The sequence below is a fragment of the Hylaeus anthracinus genome, unplaced genomic scaffold, assembly GCF_026225885.1.
Source record: "Hylaeus anthracinus isolate JK02 unplaced genomic scaffold, UHH_iyHylAnth1.0_haploid 5, whole genome shotgun sequence".
NCBI classification, from domain to species: Eukaryota; Metazoa; Arthropoda; class Insecta; order Hymenoptera; family Colletidae; genus Hylaeus; species Hylaeus anthracinus.
This window is the reverse complement of record NW_026535322.1, coordinates 7,114,884-7,131,356: the sequence shown is the minus strand read 5'-3', so window position 1 is coordinate 7,131,356 and position 16,473 is coordinate 7,114,884. Positions and strand designations below refer to the sequence as shown.

Genomic DNA, 16,473 nt, shown 5'->3' with positions numbered 1-16,473 from the left:
TAAAAATCGAGTTACGGAATTTTTAATCTTCTCAGTCCCGCTGCAACTTGTTAGAAACTTTAATCCCAGCGCGTATTATTAAATCGGGAGCTTACGTTTCAGGCTAGCTCGAAACTGAGGATCCAGGGAATGATTCATGACTCGAGAAATCGACGATCGTCGAGATCATCGGTGATATCATTTTTATACGATACTCGAATTATATTTGATTAACAATCGAATCGTAACTTTCAACATTTAACGAAAAAGTTGTTTGTTCAAATGTTATCGAAAGGTTATTTAGAAAAAGTTATTCAACGAGAAGTTGGTCAGAAAAACACGCGGCGGGTTTTGTTGCGCTTTTAAGCTGCTTTCGTTTGCCGTTTCTTTTTTATAACTCACGGTTTAACGGTACCCGATGAAAAATAATATCGCAATTGTTTATTAAATCCGATTGAATTTTTGTGCGTCCGGGTACACAACGCGTTCAACGATCGCCTCGTGTAATATCACTCGCAAATGAACGCGGCGCAATCAGATTTCGCGATGGAAAATTCCGTTACCGTGCCTCGACATTACTATCTGCGACAGCTCGTAAGCAATTTCTATCGCGTGTTAATTTATTCCTCCAAAAGAAATCGCGATGTTCTTACGGAGTTTTAGTTGGCAAACTCGATATTAAATCTCGCTCGGAAAATCGAGCGATCGACGCCGTTTTAAATAGACCCAAAGTACCGATCGAACTTCGTATCAGAGTTACCCGTTTCATTTGGAAAATCCATCTTTCGAGGACAGTTCATCCGCCCTTTAAAGCGTCCCAGAATTAGGGACACGTCGGTGCACGTTGGAGAAAGAGGATTCACCTTTCTCAAGGGATTTCCTTCATAAAATCGCATTTGAAATAGCCGGAACCGTTCGCAGTGGCTGCAAACATTCTCGAGTCGACGTCAAACGGCATTAATCGTCGAAAAATTAATGCAAAGCTGGATTTACTTTCGCTAAGCTGACCGGAGCGGTCTCATTTATGAATGACCTTTTCGGGTACGCCTCTGGAAGCGGCCGCGAGCGTCGAGCGCTCGTTTGTGGATTGGACGCCGTTTATCAGAATTCTGGACCGACGGTCGACGTCCGAGGACGCGGCGACGTCGGTTTCGGGGAGTGTTCCGTTTCCTTCTTCGACGCGATCGGACGTTCCTTCGAAGCAGTGTTCCGTTGGTCGGTCCCGTTGACAAACGGCGCCATTAATTCCGGAGGCTTTTGAGCGCTCGACGAGCAGCCACCCAGGCTCTCCCTTGGACGTCTAACGGATGACCAGCGTCGTACAGGCAACAATAATGATCGGTGACCGCGTCCTGGCCAATTCATAAAACCAGCTTCGAGGCGTTCAATCGGAAAGCATTCTTCGCGAGAGCATCGAATTTCATTCTTCGCTCGAGTCCTAAAGCTCCGCGAGGAACGTTCTGGAAAATATTTGTACCAATCTTCCCTTTCTCGAAGATTTTAATCAAATCGTACACCGGATCGGAGGGAATATATTTCAGGAGTGACTCAGTTGAATATAAAATTTCAGAAAGGGCGACCGAATTTCTTGATTAACTTTTAAAGAATCTAAAATCGTTTAATCGTACTCTCAATTATTCTTCTTATGTTACAGTAATTTCAATTGAATGAAGTTAGGCTTTCATCAAGGATCGCCGTCACCGATTATAATTTTGAAGAGGTCCAGGAGCAGCGTCGATAAAATCCACGAAATTTCGTCGATTCTTGCGACGAATATCCAATTCGTAAATTCCTCTGAGGATCTAATTAGCTCCCTCGCCTCTGAAAATCGTCCTCAGTCGACCGACAGTTCTCGTAGGATCGCAAAACACGATGAAACGAACGTTCCATGGTAGAGCGCGAACACCTCGGCGCATCGTGACAAGACACCTCTAAACGTATCCGCTCGCTGGGGATGGTAGCTGGGAATGATAGCTGGGAATGATAGCTGGGCCGCGGACAATGGACGGTAGCTTTAGAATTAGCAACGAGACTACTCGGAGAATCGTATTTCGTGGCCGTGGTGTGCTTAGGTTGTGGATGTACCAAACACTTTTGACTCCGATCACGTGCGGCCTAGACGCACTCTAGAAACGGAAAAGGCAGGCGACGACGGGAAATGCGACGCGTTAGGCAAAAACACGTCGAATCCCTCGGATAGTTGTCGCGGTTCGACGATTTTTTAGAGCCAGGGACGTTTCGGGGCAAAAAGAGATACAAATAAAAAACACATGAAAAAATAAAAAAAACGAATAGCAGAAAAAAAAAGAACAGTAGCGCAAGAAACGAATGGATGGTACAGCCGACGAATCGCATGATGGTATCTTTCGTTTCGAGTACTGTACGCGTCCAGTCCTCTCTTCTTAGTCGGTAATATTGTCTAGTCTTGTATTGTTTCGATATACATATGTCTACCCTAGGAGATTTCCGTTCTCGTTTCTGTTTCCGTTTCCCGTTTCCGTTTGTTAAGTCGACTCCGTTGCGGAGCTGATTGCGGACCCGGCACGATTTTGTAACACGCGACTCTGGTGTGTGTCGACAGCTCGGGGATCGACAATAATCCGACGGTGTATTACAAGCTAATGCCCGGCTCCACGGCACAGACCAACAAGCTTCACACGTTTTACATACAGCAACGGGGCGATCGAGATGAGACCTGGGCGGACATCAAGGTCAACAATCAGCTGGATTACGAAACCATGAAGGAGTACAATCTGACCATACGTGTCGAGGTACGTGCGAAATAAGACGCCGCCGGGCTCCGAGTAGCTGGCTCGAATCCCGAACGCTGTCAGCGATCATTCTAGATTTCTCTCGGCGAACTTCCAGTCCGCGAATTCCTGAAATATGGTTTCAGCGCGTGCTGGATAACGAAACGCGCGGGGGCTGCTCTTCGTTTGATTCGAAAATTGGGCACACCGTGACGAGTTTCCGTCGTATAATATTAGTTTACGTATAGTAATATAATAGTTAAGTTTAATTTGTAACAGGGAAAGTGTGGGATATCGACTAGCATTGTAAGAAATTAATATAAGTAAAATTCGTACTTGGTCGTCGTTATTACAGGGACCAAAATAAGAGTCATTTTAAAATTTTCAACGATAAAAATCGTTAATAAAAGATTGATTACTATTGAAATTCAAGATAATCAACGCAGAATACGAGGAATAGAAATCGAAGAATAAAATGATTAAAAATTGTTACGAGCGATCGAAATAAATTTCTGTTATCGATAACTGTTATGAGCCATCGAAATGAACTTTTCTCATTGGTAACATATTATGAGCGATCGAAATAAATTTCTCTCGACGATAACATTTAGCATCAAGAGAAAACTCTCGGTCACTTATAATCTTTATTTGTAACCAATACGATTTAAGTCGATGAAATATTTGTTATACCATGATACTTTTTCTTTTCACTTATAACAGTTATGGTCACTGATTACAAGCTTTATTTTTCGACTTATCGGAGAAGTTACATCGTTGTTATACAAATTTACACTCTAAATAAGAGTACATATGTATATAACTTTCAAAAAAAAAAAAAAGAAGGAATGTTAACGAAGCTTCCTACGACGATTAATCGTGAATCAAGCCACCTACGCTTTACACATTGGTGTAAATCTTGGTCACGCTGGAAATTCACCCCAAAATATTATAATTTAGTCCCCGTTTTTTCAAAGCACGATCCCGTGCACGGTCGAGACATTCCCCAAGCGAGTGTGTTCCTCTCGAAGTTTTTGAGTGCCCTCGGAGTACAGTCTCCATGGTTAAATAACCAACGTTCTTTAATCCTTTTAGAAACTGGAAGCGGAGCAACTTGGGAATCCGCTTACGAATCGCGGTATTATTTATATTCCGGCAGTGCCGCTGCACTGGAATACCTGTAGCCTGTATTTTCGAGGCAGTAAGTACCACGGCGACGACGGAGTGTACTCCCCCTCGCGATTTCTGCGTTAATGCTCATTCGCGAGTGAAAAGACGTCCACCTCTTTTCATTTGCTCGAACGAGCGCTCGAAAAACTCGCCCGGGATATCCAAAAATACCCGAAGCCGTTCGGGCTGATGGAGTGGACAATTTATCGAAATTGGAAACCCGCGACACGAAAGGCACGAAAATACCGAGGCGTGTGTAATAAATTGCACGGAAGTCGTTTCATCACGTATCGATTTCTTCGCGATGTTCGAAGAAGAAGAAGAAGTGTCGGGAATGATACTCGTGTCGAAATATGTGGCCATCGTAGGAAGCGATCGAGTCACCATTTCGTTGATTTCGAAACGTAGGACTGTCGAATTCGACGAATTTTTATCATCGAACTACTAGCTTCTCAATTCCTTCGATAAAAGCAGATACGAATTTTATTTATGTTTCTTCTCATATCCGAAACACGATGAGAAACGCAACGGCGACCCACATACCTTGCATTATTTATTTTTGCATTCCATTGGATTTCATTGGCTCGCTCAAGATCTCCACCTTTCATTCGATTTAAATTCACGGTGTCCCTCGATTAATTTATCAAATTGAACGTCGCAGCCCCTAATTAATTACGGTTACGTTTCGCGCGAAAGTTGGGGTCACGATACTGAATTGAACGGAAAATAGAGTGTACACGCGAGATAAAGGCAATTCTCTCTCCTGCAGAACAATGGCGCCCAACAACTCGCATCTGAAGCGACCGTCCACATTATCCTGGAGGACGTAAACGACGAAATACCTTTGTTCACCGAACGTGAGCAAGAAACTGTACTCGAGGGCGAACCAGTCGGCAGTAAGGTTACTCAAGTCAACGCTATCGATAAGGACGGCACTTTCCCGAACAATAAGGTGAGCGTACAGATCGCGAGTATCCATTTCAGCTGATACACGAAACACAGCATGAATTTTAAACACCTTTAAGTAATTAATAATCATTCCGTTTGGAGCGTTGTTTCGATCGTTATTCATCTGATTATAATTCTATTAAAATAACAAGGTATTTCTCTTTATGACTCTGGCCAGTAATCAGTTCGTTACTATAGAGTGAACGAGGAACGAGGATTATTCCGATGTTATACTTCGTCGCAGAAATTCATTCGGGAGACGCTGACCATTTTTACGAGGAAACGGTTGAAATAAATTGATCGCGGGAATTTATATTCGTGTAAAATGCATGAGATGCTGGCAGTATCGGAGATCGATAATCAGACGGCATTAGCTCGAAAGAAATTTCGGAGCAAGTGGTGGTTTCTTGACTTTGGTAACGATGCCTCGACCTAACTAGAGTAAAAGCAATTCTGGTGCACGAGAATTCAGCATTACCGGCCACGTAGTATTTCATTTGTACATTTTTTAGTTGTCCGAGATATTTTCACCCGAATCGTTATGAATCGAGGAATGTATCGTTACGAATGGTCTACGATCGAAACTCGTAATTGGAATCGACGCGAGCCCGCGAGCGCCGGTTCAGTTTCTGTTAATAAGTATCATAGTTTCCATCGGGTTAAACGGACGTATTATTATTCCGGGCCGAAACTTTGTTAATTTCGCGGAGTGAAATTGTGTTTGTCAAAGTCGCGATTGTGATGGAAACACCGTGTAACTTTCTTGCGTCGCGTAATACCATTACACTTCAAAATACTGTAATTAAATTTAATCGCTCGAGCCTCGTCGCGGCATAATTTTATACGCCGCGCAGTTTTATTGCAAACAACGTGTCGCGCAAAATCGTTAACGACGCTTCGTGTAAACAAACATTTATTCACCGTTACTGTCATCGCGCTATAAACGCGGACGTTGAAAGTAATGTTTAGCTCGTTACGAGTGCGTACGAATTGTTAATCCGAGCTTCATTGCTAATCAAAGAATGATAATTTTATGGTTTCGGGGAATCTATTACCCGTTTCGCGTCGGGATTTGTTTTAAAACCATTTGAAGAAACTAGAAATGTTGCGATCGAATCGATCGATATAATGCACGTAGAGAATTCAGAATATTAAATCTCAATGATTTACTTATAACTCCATTATTCGCAACTCCATCTTAATGATCAGAAAGTTTACATGTATAATATCAGAGTTTAAGAGTCGTAAGCAGTTTGAAAAAAAAAAGGAAACTTTCAAAGGGCTGGCCAGCGTTGACCACAGCTGCGTCGAAAGTGTTCAGAATGCACGAGAGACGCCTTTAATTTTCGCGACGGTTTCGCCTCGATATTTCTACACCGTCGCTAAGTTTTTTAACGTGAAAAGTTTGCAGAGAACTGTTGAAATAGGGTCGACAGGGCTCAAGGACGTTCGTTACTCTAGAATATTTTAATGAACCCTTCCGCGAGCTTTGATACACTTCCGATGAGATTGAAAGTATGCGACGTCGCTTACGTCACGCGTTCCGACGTTAATGATTCGATTATGAGGTTTTTTGCTTCGAGAATCAGTTCGTGGTTTAGCAGTAGGGATGGTTTCGGCACAAAGAGCAATATTAATACGTCCCCGCCTCGGATCCGCCAGTCGAACTCATTACAAATGCTTTTCTGGATGTATCTTGCTTAGACGTGGCCTAATTCGACTCGAAACGTGTCAATATTGCACTTTGTGACAAAGTGGTGTTCGTTATTAAACCACGAACTCCTTTCGAGAGCAAAGGATTTTGCGATTACGTTCAGATTCCGTTCGTCGTTCTGTCCAAACGTGTGTTAAATCTACGTAATTATTTCTAGTTGGCCATTGGAAATTTTCTTTTGTAAATTCAATTTTCCCAAACGATTCTTCGAGTGTTGCAACTTTTTGCCAATAGATAGCTACATTTGAGACGATTTTCTCGACGTTGCGGTTGATCTGATTTCTTCTTAGAATCGGAGACTGATCGAACGATTAATCACGTCTAAGGCAGGCTCCGCTAGAAAAGCCTTATTGATGAGCCCTATTAGTAGATCCGGGAGGAAGCGTATTAATACCGCTCCCACTGATTTAATCTAAAGAAAAGAGACTCTTAAGTTTCGTTGACGTGGAAATCCGGAAATCCAACCGAAGTACTATCCATGTATATCCATATATATAACTCCAAACGAAAATCCGTACCGTTCAAAAGAATTTTCTTCGCTCGCTAATTTCAAGTTACTTACGATTAATAATCGTGCAATAATTAATTGATAAATCGATTGTCTGTTGAACATTTTCATTGCCTGTGTCTGTTCGAAGTGTGACCATTAATGTCATCAATTATGCCCATATTTACCATTCATTCGCACGTATTATTAATGGAGCACTCCCTTTTAATTAATTTAATTGACGCAGCCATCGATATTATCACCACTCCATCAAATATTCTGGATTATAGTTTCCAAACTAATATCGAATATACTCTCTACACGTCGCGTCGCGTGTTCTCTCAGTTTTTAACAGAATCCTCTCGTTCAAATTTGTTGGAAGCGTCACGAACATGATTCGCGTGGGTCGATACGCGTTGAATGTCCCGTGTTTCTTTTTTTCTCTATGTAGAACAGTATTTTCAAAACTTTCTATGACGCAATAGTGTTACAGATACTCGTATCATTTTTATCCTCGTCCATTTTTTTACTTTAACGTAGAACGTATCTTCAACTCTCCCGAAACAGGTTAATACTTATGTTGGGAGACATATGTTCGCACATCTTTTTCGCTATGTCCAAGATGAAGAAATGGCAGCTTGGGATTCCTCTCACGTGCAGCCACAAAATACAGCCAATATGGTTGTACCCGAACCGTATGGTCCATGGTGTATATTGCAGCGTAGATGGCAATCATTGTACATTACGAGACACCAATTGTAGTACCACTGTGTCCTCAGATTTTCAACGAAGCTTCATACAATGCTATTGTAACGTTTGATTCTTTTCCAAAGGAACAAACGCTACACCCAGAAAGCTCTGCCAGCAGTACCCGAGAAGTACCGAGATCCAGTCAGACCAAGTTTAATATTATATCATAAAACTTAAATCTTGTGTAACATTCTCGCCTAGGGTTTGAGTGTTCCAAATTAGTACCTTAAATTGTACCAATGATCTCAGCACTCTTAGCTTATCCTCTCGCGAAATTCTCCACCTCTCCAATTTTGGTTTCCTTCGAAGGTCACTGAGTTTAGGTCAAACTAATTTTAATGTCATAGTATAAAACTTAAATCTGATGCAACATCTACATAGGGTTTCAATGCCCCAAACTAATACCTCAAAATATATATCAATGATCTCAGCTTACCTTTTCGCGAAATTTTCCACCTCTCCAATTTCGGTGTCCTTCGAAAGCCACCTAGTCAGTCTAATTTTAATGTCATAGTATAAAATTTAAATCTGGTGCTACATAGAGTTTCAATGCCCCAAACTAATACCTCAAATTATACCAATGATCTCAGCTTACCTTTTCGCGAAATTCTTCACCTCTTCTAATTTCGGTTACCTTTCCACCACCTTACGTTCGGCGATTTCTGTTCCAGGTGTCCTATTACATCGTGGACAGTGTCAGGAACGAGGGAAAGGACTACTTTGAGATCGACAAGGACACAGGCGAGATCTCCACAAAAGTGATTTTCGATCGCGAGAACCAAGGAGCATACGCACTGGAAGTGGAGGCCAGGGACGGAGCACCATCTGCGCGGCCCAACAGCAAGGGACAACCGAATTCAGGTACGTGGATCGTCGAATCTTGTTCGAATAGACGTAAAAATCGGGAGGGGGGGGGGTGTCGAGAATATCGAACCGTTGTTCGAAATTGAATCCCCATAAAAAAGTCGAGATCGAAGGCTTAAGCCAGAAGGCGCAATCGCGCTTCTCCTGTGGAAAAATAGGAACGGGGGAGTGACGGCCGGCGTTCTTTAAATGGCGCTCGTTCGCTGATTTAGCGACGATGGATTTGCGAATTTCCACCCGGAGCGAAAAATGGAGAAACGGTTCAAGTGAAATCGAGCGCGAGAGTCGCGAATCGAGGGGAAGAATGGTTGGAAGAAGCTGATTGTAGGAACGAAGTGTCGAAGAATTGTTACCGAGTAAATTGGAAATTCTGTTTGTAGATGTAATTAGTGTCTGGACGGGATCCTACGTCTAGATATATTTAAAAAAATAACATCCAAGCTGTCGGATGGTGCAGCTGCCATCCGTGCAGGTAGTCGGAGGAAATGTCTCCGACTGACACATTTTTCGCCTTGCCTGAACCGCGGAAGCAACTTTTTACGGAACTTGATGTGTAACGTGGTCACGATTCTATGAAAGCGGAAATAGGTATCGCGAAAAATGTCATGACGCGCACTCACGTCCGTAACTCGTCGGACATTCGGCAAATGTAGGGTAAGAACGAGTCGACGTTAAGAAATGAAAGAAACTTATTAACTCTTCGCATCGCCAACAAAACGTGAATCGTATTTTCCGTTAAGAATTTCAGCAACTAGTAAGCAATTTTAATTGCGTCTTTGATTTTCAATCGCTCGGATAATTTTTATTAACAGTGGCATTCAGTCGAGTAAATTTTCTCGTATTTCCGGAGTAAATTCATTTAATTTTCTCGTTCATTAAAGCTTCCGGAGGAAATTCATTAAATACTCCTTCTGATACGTCAAATTCGTTTAATTCATTTCGTTAAAAGTCGTTATATGCCACGCTACATGAGTGCTTCTTTGATTTTAGAAGCGTTTCTTCTAATCTAATATCGACGGTAGATTTCCGGAATACGGAAACGTTATTTCACGTATTCCAAAGGAAGCGTTGACCTGTTGTTAGTTGTTTAGCCTTTGGGGAAATAGCTCCAGCGCCGCATACCGATCGCCCAAGGAAATTTCGGAAGGAATAGCGTAGCAATTTCGCGAGCGGAACCTCTTTATAAGTTAGCGAAAGAGCGTACTTTGCATTTGAAAGCGTCATACACGCCACTTCATACTCCGAAACTGTACGTTCCCTAGTTTCTATATATCAAAGAGAGTTCGAACTTTAACGATGTTATTAAAAATACAGTTTTTAATGAAACGAGTGGTCGATGAAAGGCGGAAACGCTATTGAGAGACCCGTACCTTATCTTCTATTTCAGTGTTTCTCGAGCATCGCCTCCTCGTGCAATCTTTCGATAAATAAAAATTCTTGGCGGATTCGTTAAAGTAGAATTACTCTTTTCTGTCAATACGTTTCATAAAAATTTCTTATCAAACAAATTTTCGAGTAAAACTGTTTCGTCGCAAATGAAAAGTCTTCTATTACTTCTAGCAGAACGGAACGCGAAAGATGATGAACGTATTACGTGTACGGAACGATGTTAATCGGACTGTACAAAAAAATGTCGATTGTTTCAAACTTTCAAGCATTTTATTTTCCAGTTTTCGTGTTGATGTTTTCATTGCCGACGAGAGAAAACTTCTGACAGATGCTTTTTTTTTTACCACGAATAAAATACAGAGATATTTTTTTTTGTTATATCACTGCGAAGCACGATGTTTTCTTTATCGCGAGACTTCGCGTGTCACGGTTTGAGAAACGCTGTTCCACACGTGACGCACGCCATTTAGCAGTTTCAGAGAAATGATAAATTTTTATTTGTCAGATTTGCCTGATCGATACCTTTTTCTTCTTTATACTACTACCACCTGCTTCTGACATTTATCTACTCCTTCGAGGATTTCGCTCAATGTGACATTGAATTTTATTAAATTCATCCGCCTCGAAAACTTGGACGTTTTTCTCCTTTACCGTCGCGTGTGTTTTATTGATTGACTGTCCGACCGATGTAACTTTTTCAATTTGCGCGAGAGGACACTTGAGCTGGTCTTCTTTTTGGTCCATATAGTACGTAACGCGGATGAGTCGTGAAAATATTTGAATGTTTGGAGTAGAAAATTCATAGCGATTTCTGTGTTTGGTTTCCCGCGAGTGTTTGCGCGCTCGGTCGACCTGATAGGGAAAAGTGCACTTTCGTCGGAAGCTCGGACTTCGACCCGGGTAGAATTATCTTCGTCAACAAACGTCGTTCTTTCGACAGGGATCGACTTGGAATTCATTTCAACTTTCGCGCGCGACGCGTTCTGATATACGAGCTTTTTTCGCGGTGCTGTCTCAAATTTTCAGTACAGTAGAGACTCCCATATCCGAACTAATTGGGAGACAAAAGTGGTTGGATAGGGGAATTTTCGGATAATAGAATAATTACTTTTTTTTTGCATCGAACATCATTTATTCGAGTAGAAATTAACAAAATTTAGCTTCTTTCAACAACTAAGAATCCCATGTCTTTTTAGCCGCTGTCGAATACCATGACGTGCTTTGAATTTTACTAACCAACCATTACTAGCTTTAGATGAGTTTCCCTGTACTATATTTTCTAATACAGACTCCCGTCTACGAAAATGCAAACTGAACGGCGACTTTATTCGTAACAATAGAACACTGTACTCAGGCATCGCATTTTCCAACTTCCTCTCTACGGAATATTCAAAAGTTCGAAGTTAAGAAACGAGAGTATCGATATCCGGTTCTCCCAGGAAAGCTGAACGTTTTTGCTCTTACTGTCGCGCGTGTTTTATCGGCGGACTGTCTGATGGATGTAACTTTTCCAATTTCCACGAAAGGAATCCACGGATCATCTTCTTATCGAGCCTGAGATAGACACGCGTTAGGAGATATATTAGAATACGTTCGAATTTTTGAAGCTGAAAATAAACTCTGCCCCCGATACCTTTTTCGCTCAACTGTCGATTCATTACGGTTACAGGTGGAAGTGATTCTAGGCGCGATTCACGTAAAGCCACTGCGAGCACCTAGTCCGATACGTTTCCCGGCGCTCTACGACGATCGGAAATCTTTTTGCGAGCAAACGAAACCAAATCGGTCCGTGCCGTTGCAAATAAACGACGCGGTTTTCCACGGCTCGTTTTAGAATTCCGTTCTCGGTGGCGAATTTATCGGCTCGCCGGCGATATAGTATTCAATTCCTTCAGCGACGTCGTAGCTCGCCACGTTCCCGTAGAATTTGCAATCGTATGATGTTTGCCTCGCAAATTACTCCCGCACGTGTGCTTAAAGAGAGGGCGCAATTGGTCACGTTTTACCCACTTTTCGTGAGAGCGCAACGTTTACGTACCAACGTGCGTTTCGGGCCCGATTGTTCGCCCGTTAAATCAACCGTGTTATTTCCGTACTTCGATTCCGATTCGGGCGAAACTTGATTGTAATTAGAACCACGGAGGGTTGAATCGTATAATTTCTGGAATATGCTAAACTATTATTTTTTTTTTTTTTTTTTTTGTTACAATTATTCAATTCTTCAAGAGCTGTAGCTACGCACGGTGGTAGTAGCTTCGACACCTTCGGATTTAGGTGCAATTAACCGGAGACGATTAAAACGATATTTCCTTGTTCGTTTTTATATTTAAGAACGGACAAAGGGAAATGAATCTGCACAAACACGTATTAAAACTACCGAAACTTTGAATAGCTGTAGCTCCGAAACTACCGATGCTATCTTAACGAATAGACAGCCGTTAGAAGCGCTGATGTCTCCCCTTTAAGACGCTTTTCGGTTTTTGTAAATCTGACTTTCCGTTCTGGAGATATCGTCGTCGGAAGAGTGGGGTATTTTTCCCGGTCCCAACTATTCCCCTCTCGCTCGCACGCTCGGGCCTCTCTCTCGCACGCAGGCGCCGACCTACCTCAACCACGTGACGTTTGCGGTGGTCAGTTACTTCCGCATTCTTTCCTCGTGTACTATCGCAATAGTATCGCGTACGCATTCCCTGGAAGGAGTGGGGGGGCAGGGCAGCGTTCAATCGTAACCCCGCGCGTCAGGAATTTATAGCGGGAAACTTTAAAGCCTTGTATCTCCGGAACCGTTTGAGATATCGACTTCTAGCAAAAACCGTCGTAAAGGGTATCGATTCTCCTACCTACATAGCGTACAATCATTGCAATTAGCATAAAATAAACATAATTTTACTCTGAATTTTTATCAATATTTGCGCTTACCTAGAAACCATGCATATCTTTTAGTTTACAGTTGTATTAACTTTGAAATGTAATGTTGCATCGTTCGCGCGTGTTGGAAATTTATAATTTCGTTCGGTGATTTTCGCTTAGTATGCAGGCCGAATTAACGCAGACTGAAATTTCTCGAGCGTCCCGTGGAAAGTAATCAAACTTTTGTAAGAACCAATTAATATTGTTTCCAGTTTCATTATAATTCCGAGAAAATAGGTAATAAGTGAAGCAGGCACTTCCTTCTTGCCACGTGCATAAATAACGCAAGTTCGGAGTGCTCGTTAACGTTACCTAGAAAACTCGCGTCTATTGTGAGATTAGTTCAACGTTGTTAATTTAAATCCACGGTAACTGACGTTACAAAGAATTGTTTCTGAACAGAAACGCGTTGTTTAATATACAGTCTTATTATCCTTCTGGGCTTTTTAGGTACTCCTTTGATAACTTTTTTTTTGCGAAAAACTGAAAAAAGTCCGAAAATTTCGCGGTTTCTCGACTGTAACTCGGCTGGCTTACGTTTTTGAGGGTTACAAATCTAGATTTATACTATCCGGGTGTCAAAAATGCAACTTTACAGTATTTTATGCAACGTTTGGTGTCTAAAACAACGGGTCTGTTAGGAATAAATCACATTCGACAATGTTCTCGTATCATCGATCGGCCGTACGTCGTTTGTAAAATGCAAAAACTGATTACAATTGTCGACGCTGTCCTCGCACGCGGGCCCGTTCGACGATAAATCGCGTAATGATTGCTCCATTATTGGCTTTTCCTGCGCGTAGATTTTCCCGTCGCGGACCCCGCGAAACAGCGAAATTTATAACGTGTACTATATTTCGTTAGCATATTTGACGCGTGTATCTACATTATATTACGCGGAACTAAATTTCGGATAATGGGCCATTTTTCACGTGGAACGGTAAATTTGTCCGATTAGCTGATTAGCTCGAACGCGAACAACATTTACCCGTATCGCGTGCTCTATTTACCATGAAACGATATATAAATGTGCCGCGCGAGGATTGTTGCGAGAAATTGGTACAATTTTCTTGCCGCTTTACGGGGGTCTGAGAACGAGTCCTTTAACAAATTAGGGGACTTCTGATCGATTGATCTGGGATCGTTTAGAGAAACAAGAAGGACAGAAGGATGTTTATGCTCGTCGGAGTTGATAATAGGATGACTCGAATTACTATCAAATAGTGACTATTCAATAATTACTAAAAAATTAAAAAATGGAAGAAATAACACATTTTTTTTACGAACGAATTTTATTTACTTAACATATATATTCCTCATAAAAGCTACTTCGGATCCAAAATGAGACTGAAAGTTGATATCTGCTTATTAATTTTTTTTAACATTAATCCTAATATAAATATGTGAAAATAAAATTGAAACAACTCGCGTACACTGTACAAAAATGTACACTGGGTCGTCCATCTGTAATCTGCGCTTCTACGTACCATAAATCGTATTTATTTTCATCCAAATATATTCAGGAGTGATCTTATTGAGTTATTTAGTTATTTGTTTAAGATTTTTTAAGCTGCTTTCTGGAAAAGTGCTTCAATAAAGATATCGCTATACTTTTTCTTACGAACAAGGTGCTTGGAAAATAAAATGAAGATACTTGGTTCCAGTCGTTTACGACCCACGACAAAGTTAAGTACATTAAATTACCGTCACAAATTGTTAATACCATCGCAAAATAAAACGCCTGGTATATGCTTAGGTTAAACCTAGGGGATTTGTTCATCGAGTCGTAAGATCCAATCCCCTTAAGTGTACCCGCGCCGGGATATTTCGAATAAATCTGATAATTCCTGAAGCTACGAAAGTCTCCAGTCTTTAAAAGCCGACAGTATCGAAGTTTCGGAAACTTTCCGCGGTTTGCCGAACTCGCGAAAGCTTGATCGAATACCCGGAGAACGAGCATCGGCAGATTTTATGAATACCAACTGTCGTTCAAATGGACGTTATTTAATTTATAAATCGGTAATTGAAGAGATCGCTCGAAGTACTGTAGAAAATCGATAAGTAAAAATGCCACCGTCGATTATTTCCGAGGTAAAAACTGTGCTTAGCAGCTTAGCAAATAAATTTATGTCTCACTAAATTACGTACAAAATTCAATAGAATATTAAACATCAGGAATCCGAAACTACTCCCGCATTTGGATCCCGTATCATAGTATTGGTTTTATTACCCATCTCGAGTACACTTACGAATTTACATTTTTATGGGCATACTCTATAAAAATGCATATTCTATATCGAACCATATCCTTTAACGTAAACTTTATTCGAAGCATAAATGGTACAGGGAACAGTTACGATATAAATATGAATTTCCCAGCGCAATCCACGCAACCATATTCGTACCATAAGCTGTTCTTTACGGCGGCTAGTACTCTCGTTTATTGTTATCTCGAAAAGTAAATGTCTATACGCAATCGAAAAATATATTTTTCTATAGATACATATATATATATTTCGATCGAATGATTATAAACTTTGTCGTGCCTTTTATACTGCTCTTTCGACAAGAAGTCGTAACTATCTACCTTTTTGGATTCCGATTTTTAGTGCACTCCGGCGAAGTAAAATTTACCCCGATTCGCATATACGTTTACCAGGAATCTAGCATAAAGCGGACTTTACAATTTTATTACATCAGTCACTTGGAAAATCCGAACGTTTGACTTTCATGAATGGTCCCGTACTTTCGAAACTTGGTACGTCACTTCCCGACCAATCGCGCGAGTCCGAGTCCACGCATGCCTTCGATTCCTAATAAATTCCCGATCGATTCGGGTAACGGTCGCAGCAGCCGCTGCGAAATCCATTTCTGACCGCGAAACGCATAAATCCACCGGCAAAAGTTTCCCTCCGACGGTGTCGAATACGTCCTGCGACTCCGACTGCCGGCGACGTTTTATGCACTTACTTGCACGGATTTCGCGAGCCAAAAAAAAAAATTGCTACCCCTCTACTTTGCTGCGGGATTGCGCGTTAGTGATTTCAGTTGGAATATTCTCCGGCCACATTTACGCAGATTTACGGTTGTTTGCCGCAGAACGGGGTTGAGCAGCCGTTACTCCTGCGATAATAAGTCACAATTATCGGATTAATTAGTTTGAAAGAAGAAATACGAGTGTAAAATCCCTGTACGCCAAGTATGTGCGCCAAAAAGTTCGTTCGGATTTTTACGCACAAACAAACCGCAATTTTTTCTTACACGGCGAAAATGTACCCACTCTGTAATATATTGTCCATCTCGTTCTATCTTTCCCTATCTTTGCGGCGAATTTATGATCACTCGTTTGTAAAAGTAATTATTCAGTTTTTGACCAATTTAATGTCGTGAAGTTCGCTTTCTCAAATTGAAATTTTAGTAGATCTCGACGGAGCCTCGAAGCTGAGAGTCGAATCGCAATAATTAGTTTCATAGAACTTGACAAATATTATTTTTATTTATCTCGTATTACTTTT

At 41.4% G+C, this 16,473-nt stretch overlaps 1 protein-coding gene across 1 annotated transcript in view; it reads left to right on the top strand.

The window, feature by feature from the left end:
- The first annotated feature begins 301 nt into the window (after positions 1-301).
- LOC128895683 (neural-cadherin-like) overlaps positions 302-16,473 on the top strand; it is a 180,646-nt gene continuing 164,474 nt past the window's right edge. The window contains exons 1-3 of the mRNA XM_054158482.1: positions 302-2,750; positions 4,666-4,848; positions 8,467-8,656. Coding sequence (XP_054014457.1) covers positions 2,601-2,750; positions 4,666-4,848; positions 8,467-8,656 — 523 coding nt within the window. The 5' untranslated portion in view covers positions 302-2,600. The remainder of the gene's footprint in view (positions 2,751-4,665; positions 4,849-8,466; positions 8,657-16,473) is intronic.